This window comes from Oryx dammah, unplaced genomic scaffold, assembly GCF_014754425.2.
Source record: "Oryx dammah isolate SB20612 unplaced genomic scaffold, SCBI_Odam_1.1 HiC_scaffold_10, whole genome shotgun sequence".
Classification (NCBI taxonomy): Eukaryota; Metazoa; Chordata; class Mammalia; order Artiodactyla; family Bovidae; genus Oryx; species Oryx dammah.
In genome coordinates this window covers 66,573,897-66,597,463 of record NW_024070194.1, presented here as the reverse complement: position 1 = coordinate 66,597,463, position 23,567 = coordinate 66,573,897, and the positions used below count along the sequence as shown (strand labels likewise).

General features: G+C 38.1%; 1 protein-coding gene across 1 annotated transcript; it reads left to right on the top strand.

Annotated features, from left to right (window-relative positions):
• The first annotated feature begins 807 nt into the window (after positions 1-807).
• Positions 808-23,220, top strand: SEC61A2 (SEC61 translocon subunit alpha 2). Its single transcript, XM_040248471.1, has 12 exons — positions 808-970; positions 3,006-3,073; positions 4,353-4,418; positions 7,661-7,739; positions 10,894-11,025; positions 11,149-11,258; positions 15,092-15,245; positions 16,213-16,373; positions 16,689-16,886; positions 19,135-19,326; positions 19,769-19,845; positions 22,106-23,220. Exons 1-12 carry the CDS (start codon positions 964-966, stop codon positions 22,290-22,292), a joined length of 1,431 nt encoding a protein of 476 aa, XP_040104405.1. The 5' UTR covers positions 808-963; the 3' UTR covers positions 22,293-23,220.
• The last annotated feature ends 347 nt before the right edge of the window (positions 23,221-23,567 follow it).

Sequence of the window (23,567 nt, the reverse complement as noted above, 5' to 3'; positions counted from 1 at the left end):
AATAAGAAATGATCCTGTAAGAGTAAAATGGTGTTTCCTCAATACTCAATACTCAAAACAGGTGTTTATTGAACACCTGTTGCAATATGGCGTTTTTCTTGACATTAGAAACACGTGCAAGTTAAAGATAAACCGTGTTGCTCATTGTCCTCGTTAAGAAGTAGGAGGAACTAAAATTTGGGTTAGCAGATTGCTGAGATTATATGCTTTCTCTTACACTATGCTGTCCACGAAGGGACAAAAGAGACTAACAAGGCAGACAGGGATTTGGGTGGGAGGAAGGGGGCGCGCTGTCCAGTGGTTAAAACTCTGCATTCCAAGGCAGAGGGCGATGTTCCATCTACGGTTGGGGAACTGAGATCCCTCAAGCTGCTCAGGAAGGCCATAGTAGAGAGTGAAAAGTTCACAAGCTATTAACTACACACAAATTTCTGAAAACGTCCCAGCAGTTCCAGTAAGATGGAAGCAAAATTAAGTTTGTTTGGGTCATGCATGCGAGCTCTGGAGGCATCTCGGCTCCAGTCCTGGGGATCGAACCCGTCCTGCGCTCCTGGGGCGGTCGCTCGGGTTGTGTCCTGACTCTAACCCCTGGGCCTCCTGGGGGTCGAGGTCAAGGAGACAGCCCTTGCTGTACCCTGCGCTCGGAGAGGTGCTCACAGCGTAAAGACCGGGCAGCCCTGGCCCCATAGAGGTTCCCACGTCCTGGGCTCGGCAGAAGGACGCCCACGCCGGCGGTGGCCATGGCAACGAGGAGGACGTCATTTGCGCAGGAGGCCTAAAGCCAGGCTGTCGTCAGAGGGTGGGGCCTGGCGGGGCGACAACGCAGGTCACGTGGGGAGGGGTGGAGCCTGCGCGGGGTCGGCCGGAGCGTGTCACGATCGGGCGCCGAGTCTCGAGCCGCGGGACCCTAGCGAAGGCCGCGCCGAGGCCGCTGGGCCCCGCCGGGCCGCCCCAGCCGCCGCCATGGGCAGTGAGTAGCGGTGGTAGGCCCTTCCCGAGGGCGCGGGCCCCTACGGGCCGCAGGCGGGGGGCCGGGCTCTGGTCCGGGGTCGCCTAGCCTGTGGGCCGGGGGGGCGCGGGCCGCTGCGGAGGGCGCGGGCCGGGGGCCTCAGCCGAGGCTCCTCCAGCCGTGCGAGGCCTAGTTCGGGCCGGCTGCGGGGCTAGGACCGGGCGGCCTGGGTCTGTGCATCTCCGTGGGTGGCGTGGAGCGGAGGACAGCGCGGGGAGGCCATTGGTTTTGGGGGCGGGGAGTTAAGGAACCAGGAGACACCTGGACCACTTTTAATTTTTCAAGAGCTTACGAAACTCATATTTTTATTCCCAAATCACCCTTGGAATATTAGTTGTGATGAATGAAGCTCCCTGCCTTGTTTCATTTTTTAAAAAGTGATGCACGGCATGTATTTTAGGGGAGGAAAGGAGGCGATTGGTGGCCTAGCGTTTTCGTTAAATTTTTCATTCCAGTCATTCTGTAGCGTTTACTGAAAACTCAACGTGTGTCAGGTCGTGTACGCCTTAGGGACAAGGCCTTAAATAATGGGAATCTTTCGAGGGCCCTCTCCCAAACCCTGAACACCACGTATCTTCACAAATATACTTACATAGCTGTTGGGGTGATTGTTAGATGAACGGATTACCGCAAACCCAAGCCGCACGTGCACCCATTGGCCTGCTAAACTAGTGGACATTTGCGGAAAGCTTAGAAAGGAATAGAAGACCCTTGGTCTTGAATTTGCAATATAAAGCGTTACATTCTACAACACAGGAAGAGTGAGGTGGCAGACAAAAAAAGCATTGCTTGAACATGAATATTCCAACACGGATGACCATAAACCAAGAAATCTGAGAGGGTAGCTTAGGTTGAAGTGGGAAGGAAAAGGGGTAGGGGGATTCTAGGAAGTTTCCTGATGGTTTTGTAGTAGAGATGAACACTTTCATAATCACATTTGCTTTCCAAGTCGTCTTAAATGGTACTTGGGTAACAACCTGCTTGTGAGAATTTATGAATTCTGTCAGTCATCAATGGCCGCTGTCACTTTGAGAGATTTTATTAAAAAATCGTATAGTCAAATCAACCATACTTCAGTAACATAAATTTAGCAACAAAAAAGATGTTGTAGTCAGCTGTTGGCTAACTGGCTGAAGTGTAATTGCTCAAGTCAGTTTTAAAACAATTTCATGATGTTAGTACATAGAATCCTGTGTGTGTAAGGGAAGAATGATCTTAACTAATAATCTAGTTGTGGATTTTTGTGTTTCTGCACATTACAGACACTGGCAGAGTGAATGATTATCATCTTCATCCTCCAGTTCTTTGGCAGGACTTGATTTCTCAAATTATAGCCATGCCAGAAGAGAGTGCCTATCCTGAAGTTTGGTCTATCTTACTTTTATACATTATGAGTTGTCTGGGAAAACAGTACTTTCTAATGAAATATAGTCATCATTCTCTGGGCTGAGGATTGAACATACACAAGTACTTTGAGGCTTTCTTATATGGGAGAGCGTCCAAGCAATGAATAGTGATTTAATGAAATGAAGTAGAGATTGTATACAGTACTTTTAAAAACCAATCTAGGCAATTCCCTGGTGGTCTGGCTAGGACTTGGCAGTTTCACTGCTGGGGTGTGATGTTTCTCACTTATCCATTTCAGCATCTTTCAATCCCAAATTGTCAGTCCTGCAGTTTCAGCTCATTTCTTGTACTTGCCTCCTTTTATGGCCTGTTTCCTTCCACAATGTATGTTCTTGTTGGTTGACTGCTTTTGCTCCTTTTGATATAAAGATGCTGACTGAATTACTCCTTTTCTGTATACGTAAAGGGGTGGGATTCAAGCATGAGGAAGCAAATTACTTTGAAATGGAGAGCATTATGATTAATTCATTTTGGAGGTGGGAATGGGATGGATTGCCATTAAAAGAACATTTGTATTTGATTCTGCAAAAATAAAAATCTTTTTTAAAACTTTGTAATAGGAGCATTTATTCTTTTTTCTTTTTAACAGTCAAATTTTTAGAAGTTATCAAACCTTTCTGTGCAGTTCTACCAGAAATTCAGAAACCTGAAAGGAAAGTAAGTATAATATTTTTGTAATATAGAGGGTAGCTAAGTGACTTACAGAAGGAAACCCACTCCAGTGTTCTTGCCTGGAGAATCCCAGGGACAGGGGAGCCTGGTGGGCTGCCGTCTATGGGGTTGCACAGAGTTGGACATGACTGAAGTGACTTAGCAGCAGTAAGTGACTTACTTTGTTAAACTAGCTACATTGATTTATTTTCCTCAACCTTTTTCTGGTTGTAACTGGAAAAATACCTGTTCCTTCTCTTTGCAGGAGGCATAAAAGTGAATAAAACTAGTGTAGACCTTTTAAATCTAGATAGTTTATCTCATGGTTTCAAAAACAACTGTTCTCTAAGTTGTAGCATTTCCAAACCTTATGTTTCTTTGACCTGTGTGTTAGATAAGATACAGTATTCTCCTGCCTATTATGATCCACCACACTAGAAATGGCCCAGTCTCTTGGGTCAGTTTTCATGCATACCAGCTGTTTGACACAAATGGATTGCACCTGGGCAGGTGTATACTTCTCATTTCTTGATTCATTCAGTTCAGAGGAAAAAAAAATTACGGAAATGCATTCAGAAGATAGAGACTGCATCAATTTGTTCTTCCCTCATTGTGGACTTTTGAAAGTAAGGTATTTCAATTCTGGAAATATTGTTAATCCCAAAAGTTCCCAGACGTTCCTCTTTTACTGTACTTTCAATTTCTCATGGAACTAACCAGAATAGGGACTGGAAAGAGATGAGTAAGACTTTTGTTAAACTTACTGTTTTATAATATTCAGAAATATATTTCTTTTTTTAACTTTCTTTGAGGTTATAAAAATAGTTGTTCCCGTTACATGTAAGGTATACTAAGAAACTGTAGCTTTTCATAGTCTATGAAATACTCACCAAATAATATTACAGGCAGGAAGACAAATACCGTATGATATCACTTATGACAATAAGTGATGGCTTTGTATAGTATGGTGTTAACTGAAATGTGTAAATATTGGATGTGTGTCTTTTTATCCTTTTCAGTTTCAGCTAATGTGGTGCAGTGTATTAAGGCCTGCTTGTATTTAAACTATAGTACTTAATTCTCAGATCCAAGTAAAGAAAGCTGCCTGAGAAGTTTAGCTGTTTGCTTTAGCTGCTACTCACTAGGGTGAGAGTATTTTAAGAGTAAATAAGAAGAGCATGTCATGATGGAGAATGCTGGTTAAGCTTTAATATGCATTTTTGATTTTTTTTTTACATTTGCTGTTTCTTGGTTTTGATTGGTAGTTTTTTATTTTGTTGCACAGATCCAGTTTAGAGAGAAGGTACTATGGACTGCTATAACTCTCTTCATTTTCTTAGTATGTTGTCAGGTATGTAACCAAACACTGAATAAATGTCTGTACTGTTATTCTCAGGTCTTGGTTGGTTATAATTTGAGAAGCTAATTTTAGTTCTTATAGTAAATACACTGAATTATTTTGAGCATTATCTTTTTAGAAAATTATTTATTGAAGTATAGTTGGTGGCTTAGACTGTAAAGCGTCTGTCTACAATGCGGGAGACCTGGGTTCGATCCCTGGGTCGGGAAGATCCCCTGGAGAAGGAAATGGCAATCCACTCCAGTACTATTGCTTGGAAAATCCCATGGACAGAGGACCTGGTAGGCTACAGTCCATGGGGTCGCAAAGAGTCGGACACAACTGAGCGACTTCACACACACAGTTGATTTACAGTGTTAGTTGCTGATGTATAGCAGATACTGAATATAGGATATTGAATGGAATATAATTCCCTGTGCTATACAGCATTTGTTTACCCACCCAATGTATACTAGTTTGCATCTGCTAATCCAGTACTTCCATTTCATCCCTCTCCCCCAGCCCTTGATAACCACAAGTCTGTTTCTATGTCTGTGAGTCTGTTTCTGTTTTATAAATACGTTTATTTGTGTTACATTTTAGATTCCCCATATAAGTGATATCGTATGGTATCTATCTTCCCTTTCTGACTGACTTCACTTAGTATGATAATCTGTGGGTCCATCTATGTTGCTACGTTCTTTCTAACAGCTGCGTAGTATTCCATTCTCTCTCTCTGTGTATACAGCCCATATCTTCTTTTATTCATTCCGCTGTTGAGGGACATTTAGATTGCTTCTGTGTCTTAACCATTGTACATAGGAGCATCATCACTATACATACAACCCACATCTTTTATTCATTGCTCTGTTGAGGGACATTTAGATTGCTGCTTTGTTTCAACTGTTGTACATAGGAGAATCATCATTTCAATCTGAGTTGATAGTGAAATGATTCTTCTACTGTGTATTTCTTTTGGTTTCCTAGTGGGTTTGAACATATTTTCTCTTAGTTTTCAGTTAATGATCTTTATTCATTTTCTTAAAAATTGGCTTATGACAAGTTTTTATATATATAAGTGTTAAACCTTTGACAGGTATCATGCAAATATTTTTCCTTTTTGTTTGCTTTTAATCATGTTGTAAATAGCATGTTTTAATTATAAATCCTCCAAAGCCAAATCATTGTATTACTTTGCTTCTACTGACCAGCCCTTAAACATTTTGGGTTGCTCCCATGTCTTGACTATTGTAAACCGTGCCACTATGAACATTGGGGTGAATGGATCTTTTTGAATTAGAATTTTTACCTTTTCTGGGTATATACCCAGGAGTAAGATTGCTGGATTATATGTTAGCTCTATTTTCAGTTTTTTGAAGAACCACCTGTTTTCATTTTACATCAAAGTATAGGAAGGTTCCCTTTTCTCCACGGTAAAGATTTTAACTTTTACTTCCTTTACAAATGATTGAGCAGCTTTCTCATATACTTACTGAGTATTTGTTCATCTTTTGTAAAGTGTTTTCTCCCCAGATCTTTTTCCTGTTTAAAAAAAAATGCATTATTGACCCATTAGTGAATTATATGCCTTTTAAAATATTTTCTGGATACAAGTCCTTCATCAGACATATGTATTGTGAAGATTTTCTCCTGTATTCTTCTAAATAGTTATCTCTTTTATGTTTTGGTCTATGATCTGTTCCAAGTTAATTTTTATGTATGGCATGAGGTAAGGTTAGGGCTCATTTCTTTCTATATGGACAGGCCAGTTGAAAAGGCTATCCTTTCTCCATTGAATTAACCTTGGCATTGTTGTTGAAAGTCAGTTAGCCATTTAAGCATGGATCTGTTTTTGTACTCTCAGTTCTGTTCCATTGATCATATTCCATCATTATGGTAAACCATAACGTTTGATTACTGTAGCTTTAGACTGAATCCTATAATTAGGTTGTAAAAGTCATCCAACTTTGCTCTTTCTTCTCAGAATGATTTTGTCAGTTCTCAGTCACTCATTTGAATTTTAGAATCAGCTTGTCAGTTTCTTTAAGAAAGCCTACTGGGATTATGATTTTTATTGCTTTGAACTTATTGAATCTTCTAACCCAAGGGTCTGCAAACATTTTTTCTGTAAAAGGCCAGATAGTAAGTATTTTCAGCTTTACAGCTAGAACCCAAGAAAACCCAAAAGAAGAAGAAACCTAACTTGAGTTATATTTCTTGAAGTGTCACATTTCTCACGACTTTTCCTGCCCTTAATTAATTTACGTATTTTATGTTATTTTTTATTTTATTATTATTATTTTTTTTCTGTAATGGATTTACACAGTTGCCAAGCTGTACCTTTCTGTCTTTCTCATGCTTAGGGATTTCTGTCCAGGACTGGTGATTCTTTCCACTGAATCTCCAACAAGTTTATTTTCCCTTCCCAGATGCAGTTTAAGGCTTTGGGGTCTGTTGTTCTCCATAGTGTTTTTTAGCTTGAGAGAATGGAGGGAGGTGAGATCAGCTGAGAGAACTGCCGTAAATGCCACCTGGGCTCTGCTCTCTCAGTAGACTTTTGTTAGTGTCATCTTGTGAGGGTCCTCTACCCAGCAAATGCCATTAGCAGCCCCTTCAAGTTGGGACAACCAAAATTGTCTTCTTAGGCAATTCCCAGATATCCCCTGGGGGACTAAGTTGCCCCAGGTTGAGAACCACTCTTTTCTACTTATTACCACAACATAAAAACATCCTGATACTAATATAAGCTTCATAGTATAATTTAAAAAAATTTTTTTATAGTATGATTTTTAATGGCTGCATTCTACTGTGTATATTGTCTTCAGTCTTCTATTTGGAGCATGGCCTTGGCTGTCATTTGAACCCATAGCTTTGCAAAATTATTCTGTGACTTGGTAGTTATATCCTATACTTTAATGATAAAGAACATTTTCTTTAATTGCAAAAACATAAAATTTATCATCTTAACCATTTGAAGTGTGCAGTTCAATAATGTTGCATATATTCAGATTGTGTGCAGCACATCTCCATATTGATAAGGAATATTTACTGGTGAAAAGTACTTATTTCCATTGTTTATATTTTCCCTAAAAAACTATACATTTAAAGTATTCTTGTTTGGTTAGAGAACTTGAGAAGTAGTGTTTTTTTTTTGTTTTTTTTTTAAGTATTGCAAGAATTGAGTGAATGCATTATTAAGTTCAAACTTCATTTGTATAATACATTTTCATGAACTATTTTATGTAATCCTATAGATACCACTGTTTGGAATCATGTCATCAGATTCTGCAGATCCTTTCTACTGGATGAGAGTTATTCTTGCATCCAACAGAGGTATGTGCTGCTTTTCTTTTGCCTCCATACTAGTGCATTGTCTTACATTTTTATTGAATATTAGTATTTCTTCTATGAGTGGAGTTGTTATAAATCATAGGAAATGACTGAGTGGTTTAAACATAAAACTGAAATTCATTGGAAGAATACTAGTTATTTTTGAAATCCAAAGAGGAGGTAGAATAGCTTAGCGTTGGGGAGAGAGAACCAGGCAGTCTTCAGATCTCAGCATCAGGGGCTAGCTGGGAATCTTGTCTTTGTGATTTAGCTTCAACAGCTCCTGGGTTCTTCGGTTCTCAGTTCATAATTCCAGGTTACCACGGTTTACACCTGACCCAGCCAGCCTTGTTTAGAGTTTCAGGGTTACTTAGTACAGATTTGGGTGCTGGGATTTCCTCCTGTGTTGGTATTTTCCTGAGAAAAGAACATTACTGGGAGTGGCTGTTCCATTTATCTCTTTTTTATTTTTCTTTTTTTTTTTTTGGAAGGGATGGCTATATTCTCTGTGTTGTACGATACATCCTTGAGCCTGTCTTACACTCTGTAATTTTCAAACTCCCACTCCTCAACCCCTATATTGTGCTCCCTCCCCTGAGCCCTACCCTCTAGTTTGTTCTCCATATCTGTGAGACTGCTTCAGTTTAGTTCAGTCACTCAGTTGCGTCCGACTCTTTGAGACCCCATGGATTGCAGCACTTCAGGCCTCCCTGTCCATCACCAACTCCTGGAGTTTACTAAAACTCATGTCCATTGAGTCAGTGATGCCATCCAGCCATCTCATCCTGTCATCCCCTTCTCTTACCGCCTTCAATCTTTCCCGGCATCAGGGTCTTTTTAAATGAGTCAGTTCTTCGCATCAGGTGGCCAAAGTATTGGAGTTTCAGTTTCAGCATCTGTCCTTCCAATGAATATTCAGGACTGATCTCCTTTAGGAAGGACTGGTTGGATCTCCCTGCAGTCCAAGGGACTCTCAAGAGTCTTCTCCAACACTACAGTTCAAAAGCATCAATTTTTCTGCGCTCAGCTTTCTTTATAGTCCAACTCTCACATTCATCCATGACTACTGGAAAAACCGTAGCGTTGACTAGATGGACCTTTGTTGGCAAAGTAACGTCTCTGCTTTTTAATATGCTGTCCAGGTTGGTCATAACTTTTCTTCCTAAGAGCAGGTGTCTTTTAATTTCATGGCTGCAGTCACCATCTGCAGTGATTTTGCAGTGAGACTGCTTATTTTGTTATTATAATTCACTGGTTTTTGTATTTTTTTAAATTGCACGTGAAAGTGATACCATATGGTATTTGTTTCTCTGGTTGACTTATTTTACTGTTGTTATTTGTTCATTTTAAAATCCATTTGTGAGAATTCTTTGCCTCTTAAAGATTTGAGCTCTTTGTTACTTGTGTTTGAATATTTTTCTTTTAACTATCATCCTGTCTTTGGCCACATGGATGTATCACAGTTGTATCTAATCCTATCATCCATCTTTTTCCTTGTGGTTTTTAGGTATTTTGTCATGCTTTGAAAGGCATTTTATTTTCCAAGATTATGAACATATTCACTCCAAGTACTTGTGCTTTTTACCTTTTATGGTTAAATTTTCTACATACCTGGCCTTTATTTTGTTGGAAGTCATGAGATAGGGAATATAGGCTTTATTTTCTATGCATGTCTAGTCATTTGCCAAGGTCCATCTATTCTTCTTTTTCCTACTGAGTTGAAGTGCCATATTTCCTAAATGAAATGTTCATTAAGTTTGATTAGATTAATTTTTGGACTAGATCTATTTGCAGTTTAAATTTTGGTGATTTGATGTAAAAAGACATCTACCCACCTGCCTACTAGCTTTAACAATGACATGTTTTTATCTCTTTACCATTAAAGAAGTATTTGACAAACACATGAAGTCCATTTAAGATGAAATCTTTCTCATATTAAAGGTACCTTTTCAGCATTTATAAAAGTCAGGAATTAAGGTTGTGATGTGACAGAATGACCAATGGAAACATGGTCTTGGCTATATGGAATTATTAGTTTTGCATATTATCTTACACGCTTGATGTATTTGGTTTTCTTTCTTTTTTTGTTTTTTGCTAAAAGTGTAATGCTTATTTTCTACAATGAAAAATTTTAGAAAATAGAGGCAAAAAAAAAGAATAAAAATTACCCATAAACCCACTGAGTAAAAATAACAATAAAAACATCTTTAAAAAATTTATTTTATTCAAAAATAGTTGATTTACAATGTGTTAATTTCTGCTGTACAACAAAGTGATTCACTTATACATTTACATACTTTTTTAATATATTTCTTTCCATGATGGTTTATAATAGGATACTGAGTATAGTTCCTTGTGCTGCACAGGAGGACCTTGGCGTTTTACCTTTTCTATATAGTAGTTTTTATCTGCTAATCCAACCTCCCAGTCGATCCCTCCCACCCCTCTCCCCCTTGGCAACCACAGGTCTGTTCTCTATGTCTGTGACTCTGTTTTGTAGATAAGTTCATTAATAGTACAAACATCTTGATAGCCAAAGTAAAATAACAGGAGATGATTTTCCATTTAAATAGTCCATCAAACCATACATGCTGTTTTTGAGTAATTTTTCCTATCCAGTATGTCATTAACATTTTTATGCCATTAAATATTCTACAACATTGATTTTGATGACTTTTTATATAATTTTAGATTTTGAATTGGGAGAGACACAACTATTCTTAAGTATCATTTCTTACTAGTTTGGTATTTAATTTTTGGACTTGGTATATAATTTTAAAATTCTGCATTAAAATGTTTAGTGTAAATTTTAAGAACAGTGATTTTGGACAAAAGTTTTGGACTATTTCTTTCAAATGGTTTCTTTCACAATTTAAGTTTAGAATTTACAGAAATTTACATTTTTGTGGTATTTATAGTAAATTTGAGTCAATGTGTTGTGAGATTGTGTTAGTAAATGAGTTTTTTCAGCAATAAATGTTCAAGGAATGAGACTTCCCTTGTCGACTCTTAAGCATGTGTTTCAGTGGGCATGATTTCAGGCGCTGGGCCACCTCTAAGCTAATCTCGGTTGGGCATGCGCCGTGTGTGCTAAGCTGCTTGGCTGTGTCCGTTGGGTGCAGTAAAGATTAGTTACTTCTTTCCCCTTCATTTACAGGGACTTTAATGGAATTGGGTATCTCCCCAATTGTAACATCTGGTTTGATCATGCAGTTGTTAGCTGGAGCCAAAATCATTGAAGTTGGAGATACACCCAAAGACAGAGCCTTGTTCAATGGAGCCCAGAAATGTGAGCATCAGTACAACTAAAAGAGTCTTTCCCAAATTTGAGAATTTTGTGGTAAAGGTGTTTTTCTAGTCTTTCTTTATCTTTGGTTGTAAGTATGTCCTCCTTTCCCCCCATTTTTGTCAGTATTTGGTATGATCATCACCATTGGGCAAGCCATTGTGTATGTCATGACGGGCATGTATGGGGATCCTGCTGAAATGGGTGCTGGAATCTGTCTCCTTATCATCATTCAGGTAAGAAATCCAATTTTTCATACAGAGATAACAAAAACAGTTTTCTTTTGTAACAATTCTTTAGATGACTAATATAGTCATTTTCTTCTTTTGAATTATTTTACTTAATTATATTTTGATTATTGAAGTGACATATAAGTTGTAGATACAAATTAAAATTTATTGTAATAAAGTGTAGACATGTAATAAAAGAATTATGGATCTATCAACCATATTTCACTGATTCTAAGATGCACATTTTGATGTCTCTGAAATCAGGATGTTCTCTTAGCCCTGATGGCCTCTTAGCAGTGCTGTCAGCCAGGCAGTCGTTGGGATGGTCACTGCCTGCATGTGTATGTCAGCTTGGCCATAGCTGTTTGTATCATCCTTACATCACTGGGTTACGTACATTGTTGATAAAACATGCTGTTGGGTTTAATTGCTTTTTAAAATGTCTTGCAACAATCTGCTGTGATTTGTTACTGAACAGTTACTGTATATAAACAGGCACAGAAAGAGCAAGCTAGATGATAAACATCTCAGTCTAAACTTTTTTATAAGCAGACAATAAAAATTCTTTATAACAGGTTATTGTCATAGTTTCACTGTAGTATTTTTTCCTTTCTTAGTGGCACGTAATAATGTTACAAATAATAATATCTTGTAATCAGTGAAATATCATATAAGCACACATGTATATATCCTGTGGGGTTTTTTAAATGGATATGTGGGAATAGAATTTTTAAAGGCCAGCATCATTTTTCCTCCATTGAGAATCTTAAAATGTGTAAAGTTTGAAAGATATTTGAGGACTCCATTTCTCTAATGCAGTCCTTAAAAATCCTTTGGAGAAGTTACCCAGGAATGCATTGTACTTAAGTTATCTAATAGTATTTACTTTATTCTGAAAAGAAGCTTGTGTAAGTTAAACACTGAACATCTAGGGTCCTAGTTATCTAGGAAATGCCTCTTGTTCACTCTATGAAATTAGGATTAATTTAGGCAAAAATTTTTTTAGTGGTCAAAAAGATCAAGGTCAGAAAAAAAGTTTAAAATAAAACTAAAACACTCTTACTAGTGTGTGTATACATATATGTATATATATATTGAGAAATGTCACCATTTTCAACTGGCATGGTTAACCATCTTTTTTAATAGGAAATCTTACATGAGAAGCAAATCATAGTAAGAAGATTGTATAGTGAGTATGAATTAGACCAAGGAGAAGGGGATTGTTAAGGTATTTATATGTTATTCATTAACACATATCATAGGGCTTTTCTAAATGAAGTGGAAATATTTTGTCTTTTTCAGGGGAGGCATTTTTAATGGACTGTAAGGCAGTTTTCTGAGCCCCTAGTGAGTTCCCATTTGGAACAAGGTACATTTCTTTAAAGGATAGCTTTGTCATTATTTCTTTATTTAAAAAACACCTTGAGTGGCAAACTTAAAACCCCTGGGAATTAGAGGAAGAAGTGTTGCAATCGATGGGGAGAGAAGGTCCTCTGGAAACTGGTTTTAGTATCTTTCAGTACTTCAGCGTAAGGATGCTGAAACACCAGTTCTTGCCTTATTTTGTTTCTTGATAGCATTTGCTTTATGACCATAGTTAGAATAACCCTGCTTTTTAAAAGACACTCAGAATTGGCATCTATCTAGCTCTTAGAACATTATATATCAGTAAAAGTTTTTTAGTGTTTTAGTAAGGGCATATTTATATTCTTAAGGAACTTCAGCTGACCACTTCCAGGGTAAAGTATTGACTTCTTGAATAGTCAGTTACGAATTTGAATTGATAGAGAAAATGGAGTTATTTTAAATTTTCAGTACCAGAAATCAAGGAGGAGTTAAATTTCTGGAACAAAGCAAGTAAAGTGGGTATATACTAAGCTGTTTACATAAATTCAGGTGCACAAATATTTGTCTTGTGGTTAATTCTTCTAGTGTTAATGTATAGAGAAATTTTTCATGTTTGATGGTACATATGGGTAGTGACCCATTGCCTCTTTTTAAGGCATTGCTAACATTGAAAATGAGTGGATTCACTGAAGAGATATGATTGGATCAGTGTGTTTTCACCTAGAGATTTTGAAAACTGTTTGCATGCTGTTATGTAAGGTATTTCTCACCTTATTATTATTGTTTCGTTCACATGGTTAGTGTTTTTCCACTATTGAGTTTTGGGATCTAAATAGGGGGTCTTGATTACAGTTTTCAAAAAGAATAGACAGTATCAGTGTGCATGGGACAGAGTAGAGGTAAGTATTATTTTGTCCAAACTGAGTTGTGTGTGTGTGTGTGTGTGTGTACGCACGCACGCATGAACACAGCTGAGATGTCAGTGTTATTTTTATACACACTTTAGAGGTTCATATGTACTGAACACTCTAGAAAAGCATGCAGTTAGTATTCAGGTTTTATCACTGTTCCAATCAATGAGATGCTTTCAATTCTGATTTCTCACTCCCTTCTCATAGGCATGCATGCTTTTTTTTTTTTAACCATCATTTATCTTACTCTTTCAGTCACAGAAACCATTTCTCATTTATTTTCCTATAATTCCTTTGTCCAGTTAGAGAAGCATGAGTTTGATTTTTACTGGATGTACACAGATCACCCTCCTGTCTGATGGGCATGGGTGTGAACAGGGTTTTGAAGAATTACTGCTGTTTCAGAGCTGCCTGTGTGGCTTTAGGCAGGTGGTTTAATCAGAAACCCATGATAGCACTTTCTGGTTGGCCAGTGGTTTGTGGACCACTATCATGCTCCATGCAGGGTGGGCTTCTGTATTTCTGATGAGGAGTATGTACCTGTTACATAATTGTGGTCAAAGTAAAATCTCAGTAGTTAAGTGCTAGCTTGTCTTTAATCTGGTCAGATTGGTAAACTTGGTTTTCAAATAGTAAATAATTCATGAGCTCTCTTAGAAGTTTTGAGAGTTTTACCTTTTTTACAGTCCATTGAAATTCAAACTGAAAGACTATAAGTAGACAAATTAGGCTCTGTACAGCCATTGAAATGACAACTCAGAAAAAGAGAAAACAGAGAAAATGTAAGGTAAGCATACTTCCAGCGGTGTACTGGGAGGGAGTCATTTGACCACAAAGGTCACTTGCAAAGCTATGGATTATTTCTGATTGGTACATACTTTTACTGAAGTGTCTTCTCCAAGAGGAAAATTAAGAATTTTCAATTTCACATAAAGTTAGTATGCTCTCATTTTTTAAAAAAATTATAAGCTTAAGAACCTGGTGAACCCTTAATTGTCTCAGATTTACATTTTGTCATTGTATGTATGAATTTTTACATTGTTATAATCTGTGGACATATTCATGGTCTACTTTTCAATTCCTTCTGTGTATACTTTATATTATGTATAATACACATATAAAATATATAATACTTAAAAAATGTATCAGCATAGTTCACATGCTCTTCCTTTAATGGCCTGTAATATCGCATCTTGTTATCGTAACATACTTCATGTGGTTTTTCTCTTCCTTGAAACTATTTGGAATGCTCTCAGTTTCATGCTGTCATAAACACTACAACTGTGAACATTTTTGTTTCAGGGTACTTCTCAATAGGCTTTATTTAAACATTGTAGAGAAATATAAATATACTTTAAAAGTCAAAACGTCAGCTTTATAATGTGACAACATTTCCAATCCTCTGATTTGCAGAACTGGCTTCCAGTGAGGGTTGAAAGATGCAGAGAGTCATAATAGTGATACTGCAGTAGCTAGGTTTTAATGTTGAAAATGCCTGTACTTTGAAAGTAGTCCATGGTGTTCACTGCCCCTTTCTGAATTTATTCTTGCTTCTGCTTACTTGCATTTCTTTCCCCACAGTTGTTTGTTGCTGGTTTGATTGTGCTGCTGTTAGATGAGCTGCTACAGAAGGGTTACGGCTTGGGGTCTGGGATTTCCCTCTTTATTGCCACCAACATCTGTGAAACCATTGTCTGGAAGGCCTTTAGTCCCACTACCATTAACACTGGCCGAGGTACAATGCACAGGGACACAACTGCATGGGTTTGGCTGGATGTGTGCTGAGAGGAGCACGAGGTGGGGGAGCAGGTGGACCTCCGATGCCCTGCTTTGCTGTCCTGGGCAGCAGTGGATGGCAGTTCCAAAGCGAATAAGCGGAGATTGGTGGAGTATGAAGTATTACTCCAGAAAGAATATCGAAATGTTAGCCTCTGCTCGTTTAAAAATTAAGTGATTGCAAACACTTAAAAAATCTAATTGTCTAAGCCATTGCTCCAGAAGTCATTGATTTTGACTGATTTCAGCACTTGCAGCAGATACAAAGGTAGTGGATTAAGATTTTTCAGATGGGTAAAGAAACGTCATTTATTGTGTCATCAGAGAGCACGAGTGCTTTTGCTGCTGTTCTCCCTGGCTATATAATAGCACCTACATTTTGAAATACTTAATTGACTTTCACCTTACCCACTTCCACTTCTCTGAAATGCCATCCAAGATTTGTAATGGTTGACATCTGACCTGACCCCAGCCTTAAGACAAGCAATAGCAGTGATGGCTTATTAATGTACTTGGTAAAGTGAGCTTGAAGGCCACCCTGGTAGGGGAATGTTGATCTTTTCATTCTGACATCTGTTTGCTGCTTCGCTGCTGCTTTTCCCCGTCTCCATCCCCCTCCCCCAAAGTAAAGGCGAGGCCAACCATTATGAACTAAATATTTGCTTTGGTTTATTCTTCTTTGACTGTTTTCATCAAGAATAGTCTCTTGAGAAAACTTCAAATTTACGCTAGCAAAAGGAACATTTGCCTCAGGGATGTCAGTATTTTTAAGAAGCTCCACACATGGCTGTATCATCAAGTAAACTTAGTTGAATTATTTTGACTGCTGTTTTCTGCCCTGTACTGGAGCTTCAGGGTTGCTTGTTTTGACTTTGGGACAACTTTGGGTGATGAGGCTCCAGCTGATTTCTGTCTTGATTCATCAGGTACGGAGTTTGAGGGCGCAGTCATAGCTCTCTTTCATTTACTGGCCACCAGGACAGACAAAGTCCGAGCCCTGAGGGAGGCTTTCTATCGTCAGAATTTGCCCAATCTCATGAACCTCATTGCCACAGTTTTCGTGTTTGCTGTTGTTATATATTTTCAGGTAAGTATACCATCTTTGTTGAAGTAAGTGGGGTGTGGATTTTTATTCTGCTCTTAAAAGAAGAGCATGCTATTTGAATATTAATAGCTAACAAGTCAGCATTTCAAATCTAGTTAGGCAACTAGAGTTCCATGGTTCAGTAGATGCTGAGCTGCAAAGTATCTGTGGTTATGAAGTAGAGAAGGATTTCTATTCCTGTGTGTCTGTGTGGAAGGGAGAGTTTGCTAGCACCATCTGTGCAGATTTCCTTCTGTGACTGTCCAGATTCGTGCTGTGTGCAGTCCCTCTGACTCACTTCTGAGCTTCCTTTTTCAGGGATTCCGTGTGGACCTGCCCATCAAGTCAGCCCGCTACCGCGGGCAGTACAGCAGCTACCCCATCAAGCTCTTCTACACGTCCAACATCCCCATCATCCTGCAGTCTGCCCTGGTGTCCAACCTGTACGTGATTTCCCAGATGCTCTCAGTTCGATTCAGCGGCAACTTTCTAGTAAATTTACTAGGACAGTGGGCCGTGAGTATTTCATTATTTATTCTAAGTATTCAGATTTATTGTAATTTGCATTTCATGCTTATATTTTTACCTGAAAGAGGTGAGCCATAATTGAAGCACTTGCTGCAACATTTTCAGGCTCACTTATCTATGCAGTTTATCATCTATTTGGAAGTTGTAAACTTGTAAGCATTGTGAAACTAAGACTGGAAAATAGTACTTTGTATTATTGTACATCTAAGAAGCATTTTTACATCTCATTTAAGTGACCTTTTAGGTTAAGATTACAGTTGCTCTTATGAAAATGACTCCCTGTTTTGTAATCTTACTCCACTCCTGTCTTGAATAATGTTTTTTTCAAAGAAACAATTTGCTGATTATATGGGAGTCTGAAATCATCTTCCCCTGCCTCCCCTGCGGTTTTTCATATTCCAAATGGCAGTAAACTAGTCTGTGATTAGCTGGAGAAAGGTATGTAATTACTAGTGAAGAAGTTAACAGAGTTGCTAGAAATAGAATCCAGTAAATTCTGCCTTCCTCTTCATCATAGCTCCTTCTGAAGCACTCCAGCCACATTGTGATCAAGATGTGAGTTATTGTAGATTGAATTTTGACTAGTTAAAATTTTCACCTGACCAGGGAGTATTTTTCCCTCTTAGAACTGTAGAATTAGAGAAGAGTAAGATCCTTTATTGTTTTCAGAGTATGTAATTGTAGAATTTGTATTCCCCTGAAGAATTATTTTTTAAAGTCATTCCTGAAGTATGGTGCTTATTCTGTGCATTTGTCTTAATGTGCTACTTTTGTATTATAAGTTGTAGTGACATAACTTTTTGCTTTTGCTGAAAGCCATTTTACTTTTTTTAAAATAAAAAATTTAATAGGATGAGACTGTAACTTGAATGCCAGTTGAAAGAAGTAGGATTGCCTTTACCCATAATACAGTTGACCCTTAAACAGCATGGGTTTGGGCTTCAAGGGTCCACTTAGACTCAGATTATTTTCAGTAATAAATGCTTCAGTACCGCACTGTCTGCAGCAGGCTGAATCCTGCGATGCAGAGGAGCCGTGTACACAGAAGAGTAACCATAACTTATACATGGATTTTGGCTGTGTGGAGGGTCAGTGCCACAACCCCTGCAACTGTTCAAGGGTCAACTAGACTCCTTTTTCACTCATTTTACAGAAATTGGATTACCTGTGGTGGGGGAAAGGGCTGTCCCTCCCCTTAAGAGTTGATGTGTGTACTAAGTAACTTCAGTCATGTCTGACTCTGCGACCCTATGGACTGTAGCCTGCCTGGCTCCTCTGTCCGTGGGATTCTTCAAGCAAGAATCCTGGAGTGAGTTGCCAGGCCCTTCTCCAGGAGATCTTCCCGACCAGGGATTGAACGCATGTCTCATTATGTCTCCTGCACTGCAGGAGGGTTCTTTACCACTAGCGCCACCTAGGGTAAACTTTGGCAGTAATTACTACTATGATAATTTCACAGTAATAAATCTATACAACTACTCATTGTATAGATTGTGTTGTGATCTCAATGAGATTTTCTTTAAAGAGAATTATTGGGAAGTTTAATTTGTCTATAAACAGGGCATTTGATTTGGAATTAGTGATTCTAGGGGCACAGTAAAGGAATCATTTGGAAATTGTAATTTCAGGAACAAGACATTTTAATCATTGCATCCAAAAATTGCTTTCCCACGCTGTATGCCCAGAACTTTCATTTAATGTAAACAAATATATGTTAATCCCATTTCTTTGACTGTAAGAATTCATAAATGTTTGTGTGGATAACAAAATTCAATTACAGATATTTATTAAAAGACTTCTTTATAATAAATATAGAGTTTAGGTAGTGATGTGTTAGTCTTGTGTTAATATTTCAGTTGATTCCATTCTTCGTAGTGAAGAAATGTGTGTGTACTCTTACATAATTCAGAAAATTTCATATTCTAAATGTTATCAGAGATTGATGTAAATGTAACCATATTCCTGTCTTCAGGAAGAGAAGGAAGTCTTCTCATAGTTGTATTACAATGTTTTTTAAAAAACTGCTCTTTGGTTAGTATATTCGCAATGTTTTTTATGTAATAGACACTATATAATTTTGTAAGAGTGAAGATACTTTAGATACAAAAGTAAATCCTTAAGTTACATAGAATCATAAATTGTAGGTGCTTTGAGCTTAAGACATCGTTATGCTTTCTGAGGAGTTTGAAAAGTCACAGAAATGTGACAGTTTGTGCTTGTTGCCCTTGCTCTGTAGGATGTCAGTGGGGGAGGACCTGCTCGTTCTTACCCAGTGGGGGGCCTCTGTTACTACCTTTCTCCTCCTGAGTCCATGGGCGCCATATTTGAGGATCCTGTCCATGTGGTTGTCTATATCATCTTCATGTTGGGATCATGTGCATTCTTTTCTAAGACGTGGATAGAGGTATCTGGTTCCTCAGCCAAAGATGTAAGTATTTGGTTTATTTGAAAATGAAAAAAATTCATAATTTTTAGGTGTCAAGTGATAATTGATACACTTACTTTTGTAATTTAAACTCTTAATTCATACATTCTTCATGAGGTAATGTCATCCCTAAGGAGTTAAAAACTAGTTCCTGGAAAGTGAAAAATTCTTAGATTTTTACAATGGTTTGTGACCTTCTAAAGCTCAACCCTGCCCAACAAAGTCTTATTCCTTAGTTCCCTTTATGGAGGTGACAGAAAACAGATTGGGAAACCTTAGCTTAAGATACATATAACGTGCTTGTGTAGCACTGTAGCCAGGGAACGATATGACAGTGCCTACTTCAGCCTTCTTATACTTTACTTGTTAGTATATGGAAATCATGTCTCATAGAACCTGGTAGTAAAATAGAGTTTGATTTTTAAAATTGTTTTTCTCTTCACAGGTAGCTAAACAGCTTAAAGAACAACAGATGGTAATGAGGGGCCACAGAGATACCTCCATGGTTCATGAGCTTAATAGGTAAGGAACCTATGTTCAAACCAGTGTTTGATGGGCGGGGGGAGGGTATTACATACAGTGCACATGTACTTGGTTTTTTGATCTAGCTTTTATTTGCTGTCAGATACTACAATTTTTAAGTTCATATTTGAAGCATTTTTCTTCTGCTTACCAAAAAAGAATCAAAATTTAACACAAAATTGAATTATTCTCATCAAAATTGACACCTAAATTATTGTTTTAATTGAAATAGTTTTCCCTTCACTACTCACCCTTTGTTAAATGCTGTAGGTCAGAGGTTCCCATTGTTGATTGGCTGCACTAAAAATCACCTGGGAGCTGTTAAAGATTATTGCTATCCCACCTGTACAAGTTGAGATTTACTTTGTCTGCAGTGGGTCCCAGGCATCAGTTTTTTATTTTTTGATAACTTTTTTGAGACATAATTCACATATCCTGTAATGTAGTCATTTGAAGTATATGGTTTAGTCGGTTGTGGTTTTTTTTAGTATACTTTGAGTGTGTAATGATTACAATTTTAGAAACATTTCCACCACCCAGAAAGAAACCTTGTACCCATTTAGTTATTCCCCATTTCTGCCCAGCCCTCCCAACTCCCAGCCTCAGGCTTTTTCTTTATTTTCTATAGATTTGCCTGTTCTAGACATTTCATATAAATGAAGTTATATGTGATCCTTTGTGAACATCTTCTTTCACTTAGTGTAATATTTTCAGGGTTCATCCTTTGTGAATAATATTCCCTTGTATAGCTATAACTGTGTTCAGTTTATCCAGTTGATAGAAATTTTGATTGTTTCCACTTTTTGGCTGTCACGAATAGTGCTGTTGTGAACATACTTGTACAGGTTTTGTGTGGATGTATGTTTTCATTTTGCTGAGTGCAATTGTTGGGTCATGTAGCAACTGTGTGTTGAACATGCTAAGATACTGCCAGACTCTTTCAGAGCGGCTGACCCATTCTCCATCCCACTCCCCAACTCTGAGCCTGTCTTCAGCAGCACTAATTCTTGTTTTGATGTTAGCCACCTCATGGGTATGAGTGTTATCTCATAGGGGTGTTCCTTTTTCATTGTGGTTTTGATTTGCTTCTCCCTGATGAGTAATGATGTTCAGCATCTTTTCATGTGTTAATTAGCCATTTGAGTATGTGCTTTGGAGAAATGTCTCTTCCATCTTTTTGCATATTTAAAAATTGTAATTGGGTTATCTTTTGTTTCTGGGTTTGTAAGATTAAAAAAATTTATTTTGGATGTGTCTTGTCAGGTATATGATTTGCAAACATTTTGTTCCATTCTATGGGTCATCTTCCCACTTTCTTGATGGCATCCTCTGATGCACAAGTTTTTAATTTTGATCAAGTTCAGTTTTTCTATTTCTGCTTTGTGCTGTTATTGGTGTTGTAGCTAAGAAACCAAGGTCACAAAAATTTATCCTCTTAGGTTGCTATCTGTGACCACTCTGAGCCAGTTTTTGTGTTTGGTGTGAGAAAGGGGTTCAGATTCCTTCTTTTCCATGTAGATAGCCACATGTTCCAGAGCGCTTGTTGACAAGGCATTGGTATTTTATTTAGAATATAGACTGGATATAGAGAATGGTAAAGTGAACCTCTGGGTCCTAGCTGCATCCAGCTTTAGTTGTTAGCATTCTCCCATTCTTGTTTCCTCTACCATCTTCCCTATCCCCCCTCTTATTTTCCCTGTCTGGAGTATTTTAAATACAATCTCATTATATTTTATTTGTTTTCTAAATTTTTGGCTGTACCCCAGGGCTTGTGGGACCATAATTCCTCCTCCAATGCGTCCCTGCATTGGAAGATCAAGTCTTAATTGTTGGACCACTGGGGAAGTCCACAGTCCCGTTATTTTTAACAGTTCTCCAGGCGATTCCAACATGTTGCCAAGGTTGAATTACTGTTAAAGAGGATCATCCAAATCTTAACACATAAATTTGCTACTTAGGAAAACATTTTGAAGTTCACTGCTTATCTAAGAGGCGGCTAAAAGGTTACCTACTTACAAACAATACTTATTCCACTACTGAAGTTGACAGTTGAGGATTTTCCTCTTCTGGCATGAAAATCATGTATTGCCTTTCTTGGCTGTTAACTGGTTTCTTGAAATGAGTCCGATCATGCCCTTCATCAGTTTTCATCAGCATGTTAACTGGGTGGCCCCAGATGAGCCGTCAGTACTGTGGACAGTTCCCTTTAGTTGAATCACCCTTCCGCTGCTCCGCCTGACTCAGGGTTTTTGTCTTCCAGGTACATCCCCACAGCAGCTGCATTTGGGGGCTTATGCATCGGCGCCCTGTCGGTGTTGGCCGACTTCCTCGGGGCCATTGGCTCTGGCACTGGAATTCTGCTTGCAGTCACTATTATTTATCAGTATTTTGAAATATTTGTTAAGGAACAGGCTGAAGTTGGCGGGATGGGTGCTTTGTTTTTCTAAGTGTTCCAGTATTTCTTTTTGTGTGTGTGAAAGGAAGAACATTTGGACACCTTGTTTTTGTCAGATAATGCTGGCTCCCCTTTCCTTCTCTCACAGTTTGTTTTCAAGTGCTGACCGCCCCATTCCTGAAATGGGCACGGAGCTAAGCCTGTGTGCAGCGTTAGTACCAGCTGCCTTAACACTGAAGTTTACATTACTCATTAAAATACATACATGCAGTGTTGCCTGTGATGCTGGAAACCAGTGTACCCGCCTTGCCATGTTCAGTCGTGATGGTGAGATGGTGACGTGGATCAGTTTTGCACACGACATTCAAAACACTCAGTTTCCCCCCACTTGTTTAAAAATAAATGTAGTTCAAATTGCCACTTTCCAGTATTTTTGAGCTTATTTAACGAGTTCTGGAGCATTTATATCTAATCTATATTTTAGATATAATTACTTTTTATACTTTTTTAACTCATAGTATCCACATTCCCACCCTCCCCCGTTTTATTTGTTCCTCTGCAAAGCAGCCACTCCATCCAGGGGGGCAGAATCAAGCTTTCAGTCCCATCTGTCACCAGAAACAACTGCTCAGTTCCTCTTGTTTTCCACTCCCCTCTCCTCCTAGGGACAGCACAGCCAGCGCTGTTTTGCAGTATTGGCTATGCCTTTGGATTCCAACAGGTCACTTGACAATACCTTTCAAGATAATATGTCCCCATTTTTTTTTCTTAAATTCCTAAAGCAAACATCAAATTCTCAAGCAATGTCTGTAGTTCAGTGGGGGGGTGAACGACGAGTAATTCATGTTAGGGATTTGTGTATGTTGTTGTACTTTACAGCAGCAACATGAGTGTAAACAGTAGACAATAAAATTTTATTTAATAAAACTTTCAGTTGTGTTGGAAAAATAAAGTCTGATATTAAAAGATTTCTAAGATTACTTGTATAGATCCATTGTATTCATACAAAATTCATCCTGAGATATCTATTGCAAATGTATTAGTTGAATCCTAAAAATATGGAGAGACAGTGACCAACAAAATAGCACTTAGCTTTGGGACTGACATTTGGAAAGAACAGGGAAAAAATGTTCTCAGTGCCCCAGTCTCTATTTGAAGCAGCACAGTTTTTCTTATAAGTAATTCATTTTTATTTATTGTGCTTTTTTTTGTCCAAAAAGATCAAACTTAATTTTTCAAGGATGTCTTTCTCATTAGTATGGTTTTCTGTCATGGTTGACTTTCTTAGTAAGTACAGGAAGTTTATCTCCTTTAGCTGAGGATCACA

Bases quoted from the DNA above. Each gene is read 5' to 3' on its own strand.
- SEC61A2 (XM_040248471.1), top strand. The intron at 16,374-16,688 runs GTAAGTATACCA...TTCCTTTTTCAG, and splicing joins CTGTTGTTATATATTTTCAG to GGATTCCGTGTGGACCTGCC. The intron at 19,327-19,768 runs GTAAGTATTTGG...TTCTCTTCACAG, and splicing joins CTGGTTCCTCAGCCAAAGAT to GTAGCTAAACAGCTTAAAGA.